At 37.4% G+C, this 19,143-nt stretch overlaps 1 protein-coding gene across 1 annotated transcript; it reads left to right on the forward strand.

The window, feature by feature from the left end:
- Positions 1–18,314, forward strand: LOC131948765 (uncharacterized). Its single transcript, XM_059310441.1, has 14 exons — positions 1–79; positions 661–771; positions 1,299–1,477; positions 2,091–2,245; positions 3,333–3,452; positions 4,211–4,382; positions 9,345–9,468; positions 10,397–10,465; positions 11,631–11,706; positions 12,898–13,004; positions 14,300–14,428; positions 15,076–15,177; positions 16,427–16,514; positions 18,219–18,314. Exons 1-14 carry the CDS (start codon positions 58–60, stop codon positions 18,265–18,267), a joined length of 1,503 nt encoding a protein of 500 aa, XP_059166424.1. The 5' UTR covers positions 1–57; the 3' UTR covers positions 18,268–18,314.
- Positions 18,315–19,143: the final 829 nt, after the last annotated feature.

Here is a 19,143-nt window from a genome sequence, read left to right on the forward strand (position 1 = left end):
AGGGCTGGACGGGCCTACCTGTTCCTAGACATTGTGTGTAATTACCTTCCAGGGTATATGGGGCCTCACGTCAAATATGGTGAGTACATCGATCTGACTGGGGGCTTGCTGTAAGGTAAACTTTAGGTTACATGACGCAAGCGTTTAGAAGAAAACACTTACACCTAGACTTACAGACATCAGTCATTAGCCGATATTTGAGTGTTTCACGTTTGCTACCAGTCTTCAAAGATTACTTATTTTTACACATACACACTTGTATATATATATATATATATATATATATATATATATATATATATATATATATATATATATATATATATATATATATACCAATACATATATATATATATATATATATATATATATATATATATATATATATATATATATATATATATATATATATATATATATATATATATATATATATACCAATACATATATATATATAATATATATATATATATATACACACACATATATATATATATATATATATATATATATATATATATATATATATATATATATATATATATATATATATATATATACACACACACATATATATATATATATATATATATATATATATATATATATATATATATATATATATATATATATATATATATATATATATACTCATTCTAGGCGTCACCATGGCTGGTAACAAGCCATTTGGGCTTATGATCGCCTATTGTGGAACTGTAGATTTGAATGACGTTGAATGCTTGTATTCAAGCTTTCAAAAGCTAAGTGCAGGTAAGGATGTTTATATAAATTCTATGATAGGCCAAGTATAAGAGAACATGTTTATAGGTAATATGTGATAGCCTACATGTAGGTAAGCAAGTCAATGTATTAATAATGAGAAAGTAAGTATAGGTGAGTAAAACTTAGTAGTAGTTATGAGAAGGTAAGTATAGGTAAGTTTGTCTATGTATTAGTTATGAGAAAGTAAGTATAGGTAAGTTAGTCTATGTATTAGTTATGAGAAAGTATAGGTAAGCAAGGATAAGTGTTAGTTATGAGAAAGTAAGTATATGCGAGCAAGGCTATATATTATTTAATTGAACTTAATAAGAAACTACGTCTTTATAAATATACTTCCAACATTTTGTCTTTTACAAATGAACAGCATACATCGTACCTTAAAAAATGAACTACACACATACCATCTTTTAAATGAACTTCCAGACTCATATTTTTTTATAAACAATCTACAAGCAACACGTCCAAACAAATAAACTTCTCTAACCCTACTTTTATTCCCAATGTTCTATACATAGACATGCCGCTTCCCAGCAACTCGTTGGGCAAGAAATACATCATCTTAAAAGTGAGTGGTGAATACAACACGCTATTGCGAGTGATTGCTTCGGTAGCTCGCACAAGTCTGTCGGTGAATTTCCATCGAAACAATATCCCAGAGAGGGTGTGGTTGGTCTCTGCTGGTAGTGTATATGAGGTAAGTGTACGTGTAAGAGTTGACATTACATGTAAGGGTTGAAAATAATGTAAAAGTTGAGAATACATGTAAGGGTTGGGAATACATGTAAGAGTTTGGAATACATGTAAGAGTTGAGAATACATGTAAGTGTTTAGAATACATGTAAGAGTTGAAAATACATGTAAGTGTTCAGAATACATGTAAGGGTTGAGAATACATGTAAAAAGTAAAGTTTCCCTTTCAAACCTGACGGTCTATGGGGCAATTGAAATAAAGTTCACTTGTTTCTGTGACCTCGGCATATGAATAGATAGTGTGGTCAGCCCTATGTCCAGCCGCCTTTACTTTCCCTAACGTGAGTTAGGTACCCATCAGAGTTTAGAATAGATGTAAGGGTTGGGAATACATGTAAGAGTTTAGAATAATGCAAGAGTTGAAAATATATGTAACTAACTACACAATACCACCTATTGAGCCTTCCTATTACCTAAATGTTAATGAATCACACAAATGCTACCTATTGAACTCATCCTTTTCCCTCAATATAAATGAACTATTGAATTCACCACATTTCCTCAATGTTAATGAACCACACAAAAACCACCTACGTAACTCATCCTGTCTCTTCTAGTCAACTAACCCCAAGGACGGCAAAACGGTTGCTGTAGTCACGTCCAACTTGCCCGTGGCGGTGTTCCTCTACCTCTCCGACATCAAGTGCGACGTCAACCCCGTCTACACCCAGCTCATACCCACCGAACTCTACTACAACTACTATTTTTGGAAGTAATTTTATTTTGTTGTCTAATTTAAATAACGATTAATTTAAATAGTTTCAATGTAACTACTATCTTTGGAAGTAATTTTTCTTTTGTATAAATTAAATAGCATTTAATTTCAATTGTTTCAAAACAATTTCCAATTTTCGAAGTAATTTTATTTCTTTTTATCTTATTTAAATAGCAGTTAATTTTAATAGTTTCAATACAACTACTATTTTTTGAAGCAATTTTAGTTAATTTTGTCTAATTTAAATAGCAGTCAATTTTAATAGTTTAAATACAACTACTATTTTTGGAAATGATTTTATTTCTTTTTGTGTAATTTAAGTAGCAGTTAATTTCAATAGTTTCAATACAACTATTATCTTTGGAAGTATTATTTTTTTTTTCTTTTGTATAAATTAAAATGCACTTAAATTATTGTATGTTTTGGGGGAAAATAAACATTATAAGCGAAAATATTTAGCAGTGAAGGCTCAAAAAGTATAACGTATATTTTCTTGTAAATACTATTATTTTTCATAAAGGCTTAATTTTTACTTGCGTTTTTACTGACGTCATGGTGCAGTAGTGTTATAGCGTTGTACCGTTGCACCGTATGACGTCAGACAGCACTAAAAAAAGTCATGGTATTGTGGTGTTCTTACCGTGTATAGTATGACGTCATACACCTGGTATTTCACCGTAGTAATGAACAAGTGACGCCACGATGTTGTATCAAAGTTATACTAGTTCTAAAAGGTCAACTGATCTAGGTCTAGTGATCTGACTAAATGAGTGGTAATCGACTTGTCAAAATTATACTGCTCTTTATTTACATTTCTATTATGCATGCTGATTTTAATATAGGCAATCAATCATCATTTTGCTAATAAACTGCATAGCATTGTACTAGTGTCGTCATACTATGCCATATATTGCCCACTGAACTTCGCCTAATTATGCCATTCCACATTAAATGAGTGGTCATCGACTCGTCAAAATTTTTACTACGCTCTATTCACATTTCTATTACGCATGCTGTCTTTAGTCCAGGCAATACATCGTCATTTTGCTAATCAACTGCATCATTTTTTTACATCTGTAACCAGCATGCCCCATAACAAGAAAGATACCATACTCCACGTCTACAAAATGTGTCTGGTACTGCGACGGTTCCAGTACCGCTGGCTGCTCATAGACGGGATATGGCAGGACCAGGAAGAAATCTTGTGAGTTTGTCATGTGTCGTTATACGGCGTAGCGTTAACACCATTGTACAACTGAGTCGAAATTTGTGTGAGTTTTTCATGTCTCGTTAAATGGCGTGCTATTCCCACAATTGTACAACTAAGTCGACACGTGTGTGAGTTTCTCATATGTCGTTATATGGCGTGGTATTCCCACCATTGTAAACTAAGTCGACACGTGTGTGAGTTTCTCATATGTCGTTATATGGCGTGGTATTCCCACAATTGTAAACTAAGTCGACATGTGTGTGAGTTTGTCATGTGTCGTTATACGGCGTGGTATTCCCACCATTGTACAACTGAGTCGAAATGTGTGTGAGTTTGTCATGTGTCGTTATATGGCGTAATATTCCCACCATTGTACAACTGAGTCGAAATGTGTGAGTTTGTCATGTGTCGTTATATGGCGTAGTATTCACACCATTTTACAACTGAGTCGAAATGTGTGTGAGTTTGTCATGTGTCGTTATATGGCGTAGTATTCACACCATTTTACAACTGAGTCGACATGTGTGTGAGTTTGTCATGTGTCGTTATATGGCGTGGTATTCCCACCATTGTACAACAAAGTCGACATGTGTGCGAGTTTGTCACTTGTCGTTACATGTTGTAGCATTCCCACCATTATACAACTAAGTAAACATGTGTGTGAGTTTCTCTGTGTGTTTGTGTATGTACACAGAAAAATTATGCAGTATCACATTGAGAAGTGAATTTTTTTTGCTTCTATTTGATGTCAGTAAAGAGTGGGTGGAGCACAACGACTGGCAGATGTACGAACTGGACTCCATGCCCGGGTATCACGTGGTATACACGGAGAACGGCACGCCCTTTGGCTGCTATTTTTACTACCACACGAACGTCGGGGCGGGTCTGTTTGCCGTTAGCTCCAACGTTGGTGACATTCATAAGGTGAGTGGTGACATAATTAGGTGAGTGGTGACATTAATTAGGTGAGTGGTGACATTAATAAGGTGAGTGGTGATATTAATGGTGACATTAATAAGGTGAGTGGTGACATAATTAGGTGACATGAATAAGGTGAGTTGTAATATAATAAGGTGAGTGGTGACATTAATAAGGTGAGTGGTGATATCGGTGAGGTAAGTGGTGACATTAATTAGGTGAGTGGTGACATTAATTAGGTGAGTGGTGACATTAATACGGTGAGTGGTGACATTAATTAGGTGAGTGGTGACATTAATACGGTGAGTGATGATATTAATAAGGTGAGTGGTGATATTAATTAGGTGAGTGATGATATTAATAAGGTGAGTGGTGATATTAATAAGGTGAGGGGTGACATTAATAAGGTGAGTGGTAACATTAATAAGGTGAGTGGTGACATTAATAAGGTGAGTGGTGATATTAATAAGGTGAGTGGTGATATTAATAAGGTGAGTGGTGATATTAATAAGGAAAGTGGTGACATTAATTAGGTGAGTGGTGACATTAAAAAGGTGAGGGGTGATATTATTAAGGTGAGTGGTGACAGTAATAAGGTGAGTTCTGACATTAATAAGGTGAGTGGTGGCATTAATTAGATGAGTGGTGACATGAATAAGGTGAGTGGTGGCAATCATAAGGTGAGTGGTGATATTAATAAGGTGAGTGGTGATATTAATAAGGTGAGTGGTGATATTAATAAGGAAAGTGGTGACATTAATTAGGTGAGTGGTGACATTAAAAAGGTGAGGGGTGATATTATTAAGGTGAGTGGTGACAGTAATAAGGTGAGTTCTGACATTAATAAGGTGAGTGGTGACATTAATAAGGTGAGTGGTGACATTAATAAGGTGAGTGGTGACATTAATAAGGTGAGTGGTGACATAATTAGGTGAGTGGTGACATAATTAGGTGAGTGGTGATATTAATAAGGTGAGTGGTGATATTAATAAGGTGAGTGGTGATATTAATAAGGTGAGTGGTGATATTAATAAGGTGAGTGGTGATATTAATAAGGTGAGTGGTGATATTAATAAGGTGAGTGGTGATATTAATAAGGTGAGTGGTGATATTAATAAGGTGAGTGGTGATATTAATAAGGTGAGTGGTGACATTCAGAAGGTGAGTGGTGACATTCAGAAGGTGAGTGGTGACATAATTAGGTGAGTGGTGACATTAATGAGCCGAGTGGTGACATTAATAAGGTGAGTGGTGATATTAATAAGGAAAGTGGTGACATTAATTAGGTGAGTGGTGACATTAATGAGGCGAGTGGTGACATTAATAAGGTGAGTGGTGATATTAATTAGGTGAGTGGTGATATTAATAAGGTGAGTGGTGACATAATTAGGTGAATGGTGACATTAATGAGGCGAGTGGTGACATTAATAAGGTGAGTGGTGATATTAATTAGGTGAGTGGTGATATTAATAAGGTGAGTGGTGATATTAATAAGGTGAGTGGTGATATTAATAAGGTGAGTGGTGATATTAATAAGGTGAGTGGTGACATTCAGAAGGTGAGTGGTGACATTCAGAAGGTGAGTGGTGACATTCAGAAGGTGAGTGGTGACATGAAAAAGGTGAGGGGTGACATAATTAGGTGAGTGGTGACATTAATAAGGTGAGTGGTGATATTAATAAGGTGAGTGGTGACATTCAGAAGGTGAGTGGTGACATTCAGAAGGTGAGTGGTGACATAATTAGGTGAGTGGTGACATTAATGAGGCGAGTGGTGACATTAATAAGGTGAGTGGTGATATTAATTAGGTGAGTGGTGATATTAATAAGGTGAGTGGTGACATAATTAGGTGAGTGGTGACATTAATGAGGCGAGTGGTGACATTAATAAGGTGAGTGGTGATATTAATTAGGTGAGTGGTGATATTAATAAGGTGAGTGGTGATATTAATAAGGTGAGTGGTGATATTAATAAGGTGAGTGGTGATATTAATAAGGTGAGTGGTGATATTAATAAGGTGAGTGGTGACATTCAGAAGGTGAGTGGTGACATTCAGAAGGTGAGTGGTGACATGATTAGGTGAGTGGTGACATGAAAAAGGTGAGGGGTGACATAATTAGGTGAGTGGTGACATTAATAAGGTGAGGGGTGATATTAATAAGGTGAGTGGTGACATTCAGAAGGTGAGTGGTGACATTCAGAAGGTGAGTGGTGACATAATTAGGTGAGTGGTGACATTAATGAGGCGAGTGGTGACATTAATAAGGTGAGTGGTGATATTAATTAGGTGAGTGGTGATATTAATAAGGTGAGTGGTGACATAATTAGGTGAGTGTTGACATTAATGAGGCGAGTGGTGACATTAATAAGGTGAGTGGTGATATTAATTAGGTGAGTGGTGATATTAATAAGGTGAGTGGTGATATTAATAAGGTGAGTGGTGATATTAATAAGGTGAGTGGTGATATTAATAAGGTGAGTGGTGACATTCAGAAGGTGAGTGGTGACATTAATAAGGTGAGTGGTGATATTAATAAGGTGAGTGGTGACATTCAGAAGGTGAGTGGTGACATTCAGAAGGTGAGTGGTGACATAATTAGGTGAGTGGTGACATTAATGAGGCGAGTGGTGACATTAATAAGGTGAGTGGTGATATTAATTAGGTGAGTGGTGATATTAATAAGGTGAGTGGTGACATAATTAGGTGAGTGGTGACATTAATGAGGCGAGTGGTGACATTAATAAGGTGAGTGGTGATATTAATTAGGTGAGTGGTGATATTAATAAGGTGAGTGGTGATATTAATAAGGTGAGTGGTGATATTAATAAGGTGAGTGGTGATATTAATAAGGTGAGTGGTGACATTCAGAAGGTGAGTGGTGACATAATTAGGTGAGTGGTGACATGAAAAAGGTGAGGGGTGACATAATTAGGTGAGTGGTGACATTAATAAGGTGAGTGGTGATATTAATAAGGTGAGTGGTGACATTCATAAGGTGAGTGGTGACATTCAGAAGGTGAGTGGTGACATAATTAGGTGAGTGGTGACATTAATGAGGCGAGTGGTGACATTAATAAGGTGAGTGGTGATATTAATTAGGTGAGTGGTGATATTAATAAGGTGAGTGGTGACATAATTAGGTGAGTGGTGACATTAATGAGGCGAGTGGTGACATTAATAAGGTGAGTGGTGATATTAATTAGGTGAGTGGTGATATTAATAAGGTGAGTGGTGATTTTAATAAGGTGAGTGGTGATATTAATAAGGTGAGTGGTGATATTAATAAGGTGAGTGGTGACATTCAGAAGGTGAGTGGTGACATAATTAGGTGAGTGGTGACATGAAAAAGGTGAGGGGTGACATAATTAGGTGAGTGGTGACATTAATTAGGTGAGTGGTGATATTAATTAGGTGAGTGGTGATATTAATAAGGTGAGTGGTGATATTAATAAGGTGAGTGGTGACATTAATAAGGTGAGTGGTGATATTAATTAGGTGAGTGGTGATATTAATAAGGTGAGTGGTGATATTAATAAGGAAAGTGGTGACATTAATTAGGTGAGTGGTGACATTAAAAAGGTGAGGGGTGATATTATTAAGGTGAGTGGTGACAGTAATAAGGTGAGTTCTGACATTAATAAGGTGAGTGGTGATATTAATAAGGTGAGTGGTGACATTAATAAGGTGAGTGGTGACATTAATAAGGTGAGTGGTGATATTAATAAGGTGAGTGGTGATATTAATAAGGTGAGTGGTGATATTAATTAGGTGAGTGGTGATATTAATAAGGTGAGTGGTGATATTAATAAGGTGAGTGGTGATATTAATAAGGTGAGTGATGACATTAATAAGGTGAGTGGTGATATTAATTAGGTGAGTGGTGATATTAATAAGGTGAGTGGTGATATTAATAAGGTGAGTGATGACATTAATAAGGTGAGTGGTGACATTAATGGTGACATTCATAAGGTGAGTGGTGACATTAATGGTGACATTAATAAGGTGAGTGGTGACATTAATGGTGACATTCATAAGGTGAGTGGTGACATTAATGGTGACATTAATAAGGTGAGTGGTGACATTAATTAGGTGAGTGGTGACATTAATAAGGTGAGTGGTGACATTAATAAGATGAGTGGTGACATTAATAAGGTGAGTGGTGACATTAATAAGGTGAGTGGTGACATTAATAAGGTGAGTGGTGGCATTAATAAGGTGAGTGGTGACATTAATGGTGACATTCATAAGGTGAGTGGTGACATTAATGGTGACATTAATAAGGTGAGTGGTGATATTAATTAGGTGAGTGGTGATATTAATAAGGTGAGTGGTGGCATTAATAAGGTGAGTGGTGATATTAATAAGGTGAGTGGTGATATTAATAAGGTGAGTGGTGATATGGGTATGGTAAGTGAGTTAGTGGTGATCTGTTATGTGGTTAAGATGAATGGTGACATCAGTGTGGTCAGTGGTGACATCAATATGGTAGGTCTATGTGGCAACATTATTATGCGAATTGGTTAAATAAGTTAAGTAAATAATGACATTTGTGAGATAGATGAAGACGCGTAAGAAAATATTAAAAACAACTTGAAGAATACATAGATTTGTAAGATTTTTTTTTACATCACAAACTGACTTTAGCATACATTAGGTTGTTAGGTAACAGTAAAATATCATTTTAATCAAAAATATGTTCAGTTTGAAGTGAAAACGTTTATTGATTACACCAGTTATATAATTGGTGAAGTCAGTCTTGTAATTTGTGACAGTAAGTAACCTTTATTGCACAAGTTTCAACCATCCTATTAAAATAACTAAATAATCTTTTATAAAACGTTCAATGAGATAATAATATTAATAATAAAATAGTTTGCCCGTCTAAATTAGTTTTAATATTTACTGTTTTATTAAATTACCGCAATAAACGGTACTGCCCACCTTTGACCCCTTGTCCCCACCCCCAGGAATCTTGTACTGTAACGACCCCTACACCCGGAGATATGAAGGACAACGACTGTGACGGGGCGATAGACGAGGAGTCAGCAGCGTCGAGTTGTTTTTATCTAGACGCTTCAGCGGACACATGCAGTAAGGCGTGGGGTTTGTGGGGGGGGGGGGGCGGGGGTGAAGTGGGGGTTGGGGTGTGTAGGGGTTTGTGTTGAGGGGGTGTATGGGGGGGTTGAAGTGTGTATAGGGGGGGGGGAGAAGGGTGTGCAGAGTGTGGGGAATTGAGATGTAGGGTTATGTGACGGATAGGGGTGTGAGGGTGGTTTGGAATATGTGGGATTTGAGTTTATATGGGATGCGGTGTGTGAGGGATTGGGTAGTGTGTTGGATTGGGATGTGTGGTTGATTGGGATGGTTGGATGATTGGAGTGTGTGGGTGATTGGAGTGTGTCGGTGATTAAAGTGTGTGGATACTTGGAGTGGGGGCGTGATTGGAGTGTGGGGGTGATTGGAGTGTGGGGGTGTGTTGGTGTTTTGTGTTGAGCGGATTGTGAGGAAGTATAAATTTGCTGGGTGTAGTGGTAAAGACATGGGGGATTTGGGTGTGCGAAGTGTGGGGAAGTAAGGGAGTAGGGTTTGTGCTAAAACTTGATGTCTGATGTCTGTGGAGGTAGTGAGTTATGCGAAAGGTGTGTTCTTAATTATCTTTCTTTTTACATGTATAAATCAACTTGTATTTTATCCACACAATGTAACACACTAAGGTGTACAATGTTATTCCCTCGGGATCTTAAGTATTGTTCGAATTTTGCAACATTTTGTCGCTTTTAATTCTATACCATTTTTCGCTGACACGATCCGGTATGTGTCTTATTAATTTTGTGAACATTTTAACACAAATAATTTTTACTAACATTATTATCAATGACAAGTACAGGTCGAGTGTGGTTGAGAGAAGAATTTAATTTTTATTTAGTGACAAGAGTGGTCGCTACTCGGGTTTTTAAAAGATTCGAATTTCTCAGTATTTGTTCTGTTTTCAACTTTTTATCATTTTTTTATCATTTAGAAAACGGAGTAAAGTTTGATGACGATTTTGATGGTAAGAGCGATGAAGATTTGGCCCGTCCAGCCCCAGGTAAGGTTTATGTTTTTAAGGTTTAGAATTCCTGTGGGGGGGGGGGGGGGTAAATGTGGTTTAGGGTTAGATCAAGCGCTTGCTAAAAAAGGAGTTTTGGCTCATAGGGTTTAACCCCTACGGAACTGTCCCTTCATCATTCTCCTTTTTTCTATACAACATGGAAGGAAGTAGCACGCACTAATAGTAGAAAACAAAAGTAGTCTAGCGGCTAACATAAAATATGGGTTCTAGAAAAATTTGATTCTTCGGCCTGTTGAGGTCTGACAGGTTACTCGTGATAATAGAGAGGTCCCTGAAAAATGCGCAGCGAAAAATGCGCAAACCAAAACTGAGGAAACAGAAAAATGTGCTAACACAAACAAATCACACTTTCATTTGGTCAGAATTTCGTGGGAAATAAATGGTTTTATTAAACTGCAGTGTGCATCTAGTTATTTCTTTGCTAGCGTCTTTAAATTATCGATTTAAAAAAATCTTTTATGCACTTTTTTTTCGCGCAGTTTTCTGTTTATACTATTAGATCTGACGTAATGCAGGAAGAAAACAGGCTGAAGCAGATTCAACAGGCACACGGCGTATAACTGGTTGATCTGTAATGCCCAATTGTGTTGGAGGGAATACTCTCCATTAATATATAAATAAGTAGAAAAAACAGAAGTAGAGTTTCTTTCAAGCATTGTTTCGATGCACAGCTTCACCACCCCCCCTTACTCTCCCCGGAGCATCTCGACCTTAACCGCTCTCCCCCCCCCCCCCCCCTCCAAAAAAAAAAAACGTAAAAATAATTACTTATTAGTTATTATTATTATTACATTACTTTGAACATTACAGCAATGCTTTAAAACAGACGGCGTTCCTTTACACCAAGGGTCTCCAAACTTTTCAGTTCGAGGGCCGCATTAACTATCAAATTTCAGTTCGGGGGCCAGTTTCTTCCAGGCATGTCTTTGATTTTTCTCAGCCATCACCAACAAACGATTTTTCCTTGGACAAAAAGATCTCCGCGGGCCGATGAAAGGACTTTGCGGGCCACATCCAGCCCGCGGGCCGTAGTTTGGAGACCCCTGCTTTACACCGTTCACTTTTTAAAAATGTATTTACCACACTAACTCATCACTGAACTGACCTCCCCCCCCACACACACACCTTTATTCTCCCACAGTTGCTGGGGGTTGGAGCGGCTGGAGCAAATGGACGTGTCTGGCTGAGTGTGGGGTGTCCCAGTACACCGTCAGGAGGTCAGCATCAGGTCGCATTAGATGACGTTTTAATTAGTTAATTAATTTATTGTTCTTGTATTGTGTTTCGGCCTCTCGTGAGCTCTTTATAGTATGTTGATGCAGAGGCGTAGCGGGGGGGGGGGCGAGGGGTTACGGACCGCACCGGGTGACAACATTTAGGGGGGGGGGTGACACCAAGGCAAAAAATAGCAAAACATATACAGAAAAAATTGAGGTGGTGCGAATAGAAAGTTTAAGGAGCGGGGTGCAAATCGAAAATTGAAATTTCGTCCCCGGGAAGGGTCGCTACGCCTCTGTGTGGTGACACCATTAAGTGCCGCACCATGTGATACCCGACCTTGCTACGCCACTGTGTTGATGAGCTCTACATAGAAACATGATGAGCTGTATATATAATTTATGAGCTATATATATAAAGTTGATGAGTTCTTTATATAAAGTTGATGAGGACTATATAGAATGATGAAGATCTCAATATAGAATGTTGATGAGCTATATATAGAAAGTTGATAATCTCTATAGAGAAAGTTGATGAGCTATATATAGAAAGTTGATAATCTCTATAGAGAAAGTTGATGAGCTATATATAATATATAGACAGTTGGTGAGTTCTATATGGAAAGTTGAATGGACGTGCCTTTGCTAAAAATTGTCTTCAATACAAAAAAAAACTCATTTGCGTGTTGTTTTGGCGTATTTAAATTCTCTACGGACATTTTGGCATTAATCAACGCTCAAAAAGAATAAGGTACATTCTGGCCTCTTTTGGAATTTTCGGAGAAAGGCCAATCGAGTATTTGTCCCATTCCTTTTTACGTCAATTCGGACATTTGCCCTATTCTGGCATTTCTACAAGTGTCATGTGGGCATTTGTCGTTGAACCATCTCTCTCTCTCTCTCTCTCTCTCTCTCTCTCTCTTTCTCTCTCTCTTTATATATATATATATATATATATATATATATATATATATATATATATATATATATATATATATATATATATATATATATATATATATATATATTCCGAAATTACTATATGAAAGTAATATTAGATGTAGAAAAGTAAACATTTTGAATAATGCCCAAACGGAAAGATTAATAACCTCAAACAGTTTACCCCACCCCTCACTGCCTATGCCGTTGACGGTGACTAATGTATTCATATCATAACGACTTGATCGTCAGGAGGTTGTGTAACAGCCCCGCCCCCAAGAACGACGGTTACCCTTGTCTAGGTGGGGATGAGGAACTGGAGGAGACGTACTGCAATTCAGGGAAAACGTGTGCAAACGGTGAGTACGATAGTGTATGAAGTGGTGTGAGTAGTCGCCGACGGCGCTTTAGTTGTGTTTGGAAGAAAATTGTGGGGGGGGGGGGGTCATTTCAGGGTACATTTGTGTGTGTAAGCGGGGGGGGGGTCATTTTAGGGAACATTTTTGTGTTGGAAAGGAGGGTTGGGGGCATTTCATGGGACATTTGTGTGTGAAAGAGGGGGAGGGGATGGGTCATTTCAGGGTACATTTGTGTGTGGAAAGGGGGGTCATTTCATGGTATATTTGTGTGTGAAAGAAGGGGGGGGGTCATTTCAGGGTACATTTGTGTGTGGAAAGGGGGGTCATTTCATGGTATATTTGTGTGTGAAAGAAGGGGGGGGGTAATTTCAGGGTACATTTGTGTGTGGAAGAGGAGGGGGGGTCATTTTACACTCGGCTTCATTAGCAATTCTCCTGCACAAGTTATTAAGTAATTTACCCTTTGGAACTTTACGGCAGATGAAGTAGAGTTTATTTGTTTCTGTTAGATCGGCGTATGAAGAGATGGTGTGAACTTCAGACTTTCGGGTTAACAGTCGCACGCTCTACCATCCGGCTAATTTCTTGTGTATTTTTTTTATCAAAATACGCAAGGTCTCGTTCTAATACAGAGTAACACGTATAAAAAAAAAACAATACAGTTTTTTTTATATGCGGAAAAGAATTTGAATAAATGGGAAAAAACAATTTTCAACTAATCTGCCAGGGACATTTCGGCACTTTGTTCTGGACCTAATAACAGAAAAAGCTTTTATTTTTTTATTTTTTTAGAACTTCCGTGTTTGGGTTGTGACAAAACTTGTAACTCAATTTGATCAACTTCTAATGCAGCGATTTACGTTAAAACTGCCCAGACTATTTGTCATAGATGACAACACAAGAATGTCTAATTTCTTATATTTTAAAAATTTCACTAGATATTAAATTATTAATTAAAAATCGATATAAAGATTAATATATTCAATGATTACATAGGAGATAATAACATCATCTCAAGGGCGGTCGGCGTGGTCGAGTCGGTAAAGCTCAAGGTTGCTAAACAGAAAAGTCTCGAGTTCGAACCCTCTTTGGCACACGTTCAACGTGTAGTAAAGCACATTGCGTTTTGACCAAGGGCTATTTTATAAAGTTTAACATTAAAATATACAGGCATTTTATTCAGGTGTAACGGGTACCGACGGCTAGTCTAGTAGAGACGGCACGTATGTTTCAATGCATTTAACATCTTATTATTGTGAAGTTAAGTTATATTTGTTTGATTTTCAACCAATCAGCGTGTCCACGAGGCAGGTTTGGGCTAGATTGTGCCGGTGACTGCTCCAATTGTGAGGTCGAGTGTGTCAAAGATTCAGGCTATTGTCCAGTCTGTAAGGAGGGATGGACAGGTCCCGCCTGCCAGACACGTACGTAAAAAACTAATTATTTAATGCCAGACACGTACGTAGAGAACTGATTATTTAATGCCAGACACTTATGTAGAGAACTGATTATTTAATGCAAAACACGTACGTAGAGAACTGATTATTTTATGGCGGATACTTACGTACATAATTGATCATTTACTGTTAAACACCTACGTACATAATTGAACATATAATGAAAAACACGTATGTATAGAGATCATGTAATGTTAAATACGTATTTATAGAACTGATCATTTAATGCTAAACACGTACGTAGAGAACTGATCATTTAATGCCAGACACGTACGTAGAGAACTGATTATTTAATGTTAAACACGTATTATAGAACTGGTGTCATGCATCTCTGTCCTGAGCTAGTCTCTCCAACTGTCCCCAGGTGTATCCAATCTACTTGATGTCTTTTTCCAGGTCATGTCTCCAGGTCTGCCTTGGTTAGCCTCTTTCTATTCTGTTCATTTTGAGGCCTGTTTGAGTATTCTACAAAAAGCTTGTTGAGTGTGGGGCCAATCAATGACTTTTAACATTTCCTAGAGTTTAAATCAATGACTTTTAACAGCATTTCCTAGAGTTTTACATCAATAACTTTTAACATTTCCAAGAGTTTTAAATAAATGGCTCTGTTACAGCTTGTCCTGAAATGACATTTGGCTACAACTGCAAGTACTCATGTTCAAAGAAATGTGGTGGTAGGGACTGTACAGAGCGGAAATATGGCATCTGTAAGCCTTGTAAGTGTAAGCAGTGTGGGTAAATGTAAGCCTTTTAAGTGTAAGCAGTGTGGGTAGATGTAATCCTTGTAAGTGTAATCAGTGTGGGTAAATGTAAGCCTTTTAAGTGTAAGCAGTGTTGGTAGATGTAAGCCTTATAAGTGTAAGCAGTGTGGGTAAATGTAAGCCTTGTAAGTGTAAGCAATGTGGGTAAATGTAAGCCTTGTAAGTGTAAGCAGTGTGGGTAAATGTAAGCCTTGTAAGTGTAAGCAGTGTGGGTAAATGTAAGCTTTTTAGGTTCGAGCCTGCTTGGTATCTGTAAGCCTTGTAAGTGTAAGCAGTGTGGGTAAATGTAAGCTTTTTAGGTTCGAGCATGCTTGGTATCTGTAAGCCTTGTAAGTGTAATCAGTGTGGGTAAATGTATGCCTTTTAAGTACATAAGTAAGCAATTTAAGTGTAAGCAGGTTTGGCGTATATTCGCTTTGTAAATAAGCAGCCTTTAGATGTTATAACAAATATTTCAAATAAAGCGACTGTGGTATCATACAGGGGGTCCTCTATTCTGAGACGTTCAAACAAAAAATGAGGGTGGAGGGGGGAGATTCCGAAAGAGTCTAGTGTGGACTCAGGTTTCGTTGTCGGGTCCCTGGGTACCTGATGACGTATACATGTTGAATTTCTTTAGTATACGTCCATACTACAATAAACACACAATGTTTAGCCTGCAAATGTACGCATTTCAATGGCATTTTAAACCACAATATACACAGTAATTTTGGGTACAGCAAGTGAAACAATGTAAATAGATAGGATTCGTTTCTCCAAGAGAGTGGCTTTGAGAGTATTACAATTTGTAAATTATTCAATTTGTATTTTGACTTAGTATATAAGCCACCTCCACCCCCCTACCCAGCAGTGGGTCAATAATATTTTTTATACCGAAGTTATATAATAGGAATTGGGCAATGACGTGGTCAGATAGTAGAACGATCGACTGCTAAGTCGTAAGTCCCGAGTTCGGATCTCTGATGGGTACCTGGCTCACGCTAGGGAATGTAAAGACGGCTGGACATAATGCTGACCACACTATCACTTCATATGCCAGGGTCATTAAAACAGGTGTACTCTACTTCACCTACCCCACGGACCATAATGCTCTAAAAGTGCACTTTAAAAAATAATGAATGACCTCTAACCTTAGCATCGTAAATCAACTCTACCTTGTAGAAGGGGAAGGCACTCTCTTATATTTCTCACCGCTCTTCTGCAGCCGTCAGTGTGGTGGGGCTCATTGCCTTCTGGTTCATCGCCATACTGGGGCCCCTCATCGGGCTCCCCCTGTGGTTCGGCTACAAAAGGTAGGTTACAATTTGCTTAGCCGTACCACCCGAATTAATTCGCCCGTTGCCTTGAAGTGAGAATTGTTTTTAAGCTTTTCAACACTACTAAAAACGTAACGGGATATGCTGCTTGCGGTGTTAAATTTTCTATGAGGATTGAAAGAGGCTTCAGTGAAAATTATAAAGCCATCTGGATAGTGTATTGGCGATAGAGGTTACATCAAACTAGAGAGGGGCTTGGAAGCAGGCACAATAAATGAAACAGGTGGGCTCTACTTCACTTGCCCCATGGACCATCAGGTTCGAAAGGGGAATTTTATTAGCTTAATTACTGTTAATGAAAAAAAATGTAAACATTGAGTATAATTAGAATACGGAAGGTAGACATAAGAACGTATAAGGTCACAGTCTTTGTGTTTACTGGGGCTTTATTACGTACTGGTGGTGGATCACATTGGATCACACTGGATGAGAGCATTGGATCACATTGGATCACACTGGATGAGAGCATTGGACTACACTGGATCACATTGGATCACAATGGATCACATTGGATCACAATGGATCACACTGGGCCACATTGGATCACACTGGATCACACTGGATGAGAGCATTGGATCACACTCAATCACACTCGATCACACGGATCACACTCGATCTCACTCGATCACACTCGATCACACGGATCACACTCGATCACACGGATCACACTGGATCACACTCGATCACACTGGATCACACGGATCACACTCGATAACGCGGATTACACTGGATCATACTGGTTCAAAAGATATACCAACGAAAAAAAATTGTGTGAAGTAATACAGTTTACAAATTAAGTTGGATTAGGACTGAGATTTAAGTTGGAGCCAAGCAAAGGAATTAAGGCGAACTGTGTGTGTGGATGGGGGGGGAGGGGGGTTACTAGGATTTATGATAGTGGTCAGGAGACCTAGTTTTATTCTAATATGCAGCAAATTCTGTCGAACGACAGGCATAAAAATTCAAAGAATTTTATTATTATTATTTGTTTCACTATCCACCAGTTATTTATTTTGGTTCGTTCTGTGTTTGGCAGGTCTTTGATATGTTCCTCTTTGCGTTCACCAACAACCTTAGTTTATTACTATACATGACTATTATTAAGTTATATCTTTTATACATATGTTATAATGAACTCTGTTTAGATGAGTAGAGTGTGGTATTTTTTTTTTGTAAATAAAATATTGTTGTGTCTTTAGTTAGGTTTGGTTATAAATTGGATTATGCTTTGAGTCACGACCCTGCTCAGATCAACACACATGGGGAAGGTGAAGTAGAGTTCATCTGCTTCAGAGACCTCGGCATATGAAGTGGTAGTGATGTCCAGCCGTTTTTGTTTCCTTAACGTGAGTTAGGAACATTTCATAGTTGGCTGGACATTCTACAGACTTGGAACCGGATGTGAACTCGAGACTTTCTGGTTAGCAGTCTAGCTCTCTACAGTTAGACCACCCGTCCCCATACGCTAATTAATACAGTAGTAGTAATTCTAAAATGGACCTGAAGAGATGCCCGGAAGAAACTCTGGTTTTCTATTTAAAGAGTAAAGGCACTACTAACTGTATACAAATGTATTATACTTTTGTTGCAGTACTATTTTTCCTCTTTAAAGAATAACGGCACAGCTAACGGTATAAACGTGTATTATACAGCTAATTCTAAGCTTTATATGTGTTTCAGTTTTTCCAAGAACTCAGGCAATCGAATTACGGACCTGATGTTCGAGTAAACAGACTCGACACTGTTCGGTCACCGCTGTTTGCTCATCTGTTACCGTTCGCTTAGTTATTCTGATTCGAACAGTAGCCACCGTTCGATCATCGTTGCTTGCTCATCTGTCAGATTTCCTGACTCGAACATTAACCACCGTTCGGTTAACTGTTAGAAACATTAAGATCTAATCATTTTTTACAACACCGTTTTGTACAAGCACAATGTTTTTCATTTATTCAATCAACATGGTTTTCACTAAATCAATTACAATATTTCTCATGGTTTTCATTCATTTGAGCATTAAGATTAATTCAAACATCATTGTTCTAATTTTTTTTTCAATAATCATTTTTCTCGTTAATTATGTTTGTTAATAATCCAACCGTGTTTCTCATACATTAAACCATTTTTCTCAATTCAACAATAATGTTTGTATTTATTTCAACAATCATGTTTCTTATTGACTCAACCATTATGTTTATAATTAATACAACCATATTTCTCATTAATTAAATCTTCAACTTTCTCATTAATTCAACCATGTTTCTCATTAATTACACCATCAAGTTTATGTTGCAATTTCAATGATTACGTGTTTTAATTTAAATTTCTTCTGTCTTTTCTAAAACTTATGAAAGATGTATTTTTTTTTTTGTTTTTTTTTTTAAAATAAAATGCATTTCATAGCTAATGTGACCCATACAATACCTCAAATAATTGTTTGAATTCAGCTTCATTAAAATACTCGATGTTATAGCCTATATAACAACGACGGTTTATATTACACAGCAATCAGAAAGCTCTTTTTCATTCAACGTGAACCCACAAAGGTCTTGATTTTAAAATCCTTATGCAGAAAAATCAGAAAACAAAATTTAAAGTATTAAAACAA

Source organism: Physella acuta, unplaced genomic scaffold (assembly GCF_028476545.2).
Source record: "Physella acuta isolate Inbredline_101_S28 unplaced genomic scaffold, ASM2847654v3 ptg000659l, whole genome shotgun sequence".
Taxonomy (NCBI): Eukaryota; Metazoa; Mollusca; class Gastropoda; family Physidae; genus Physella; species Physella acuta.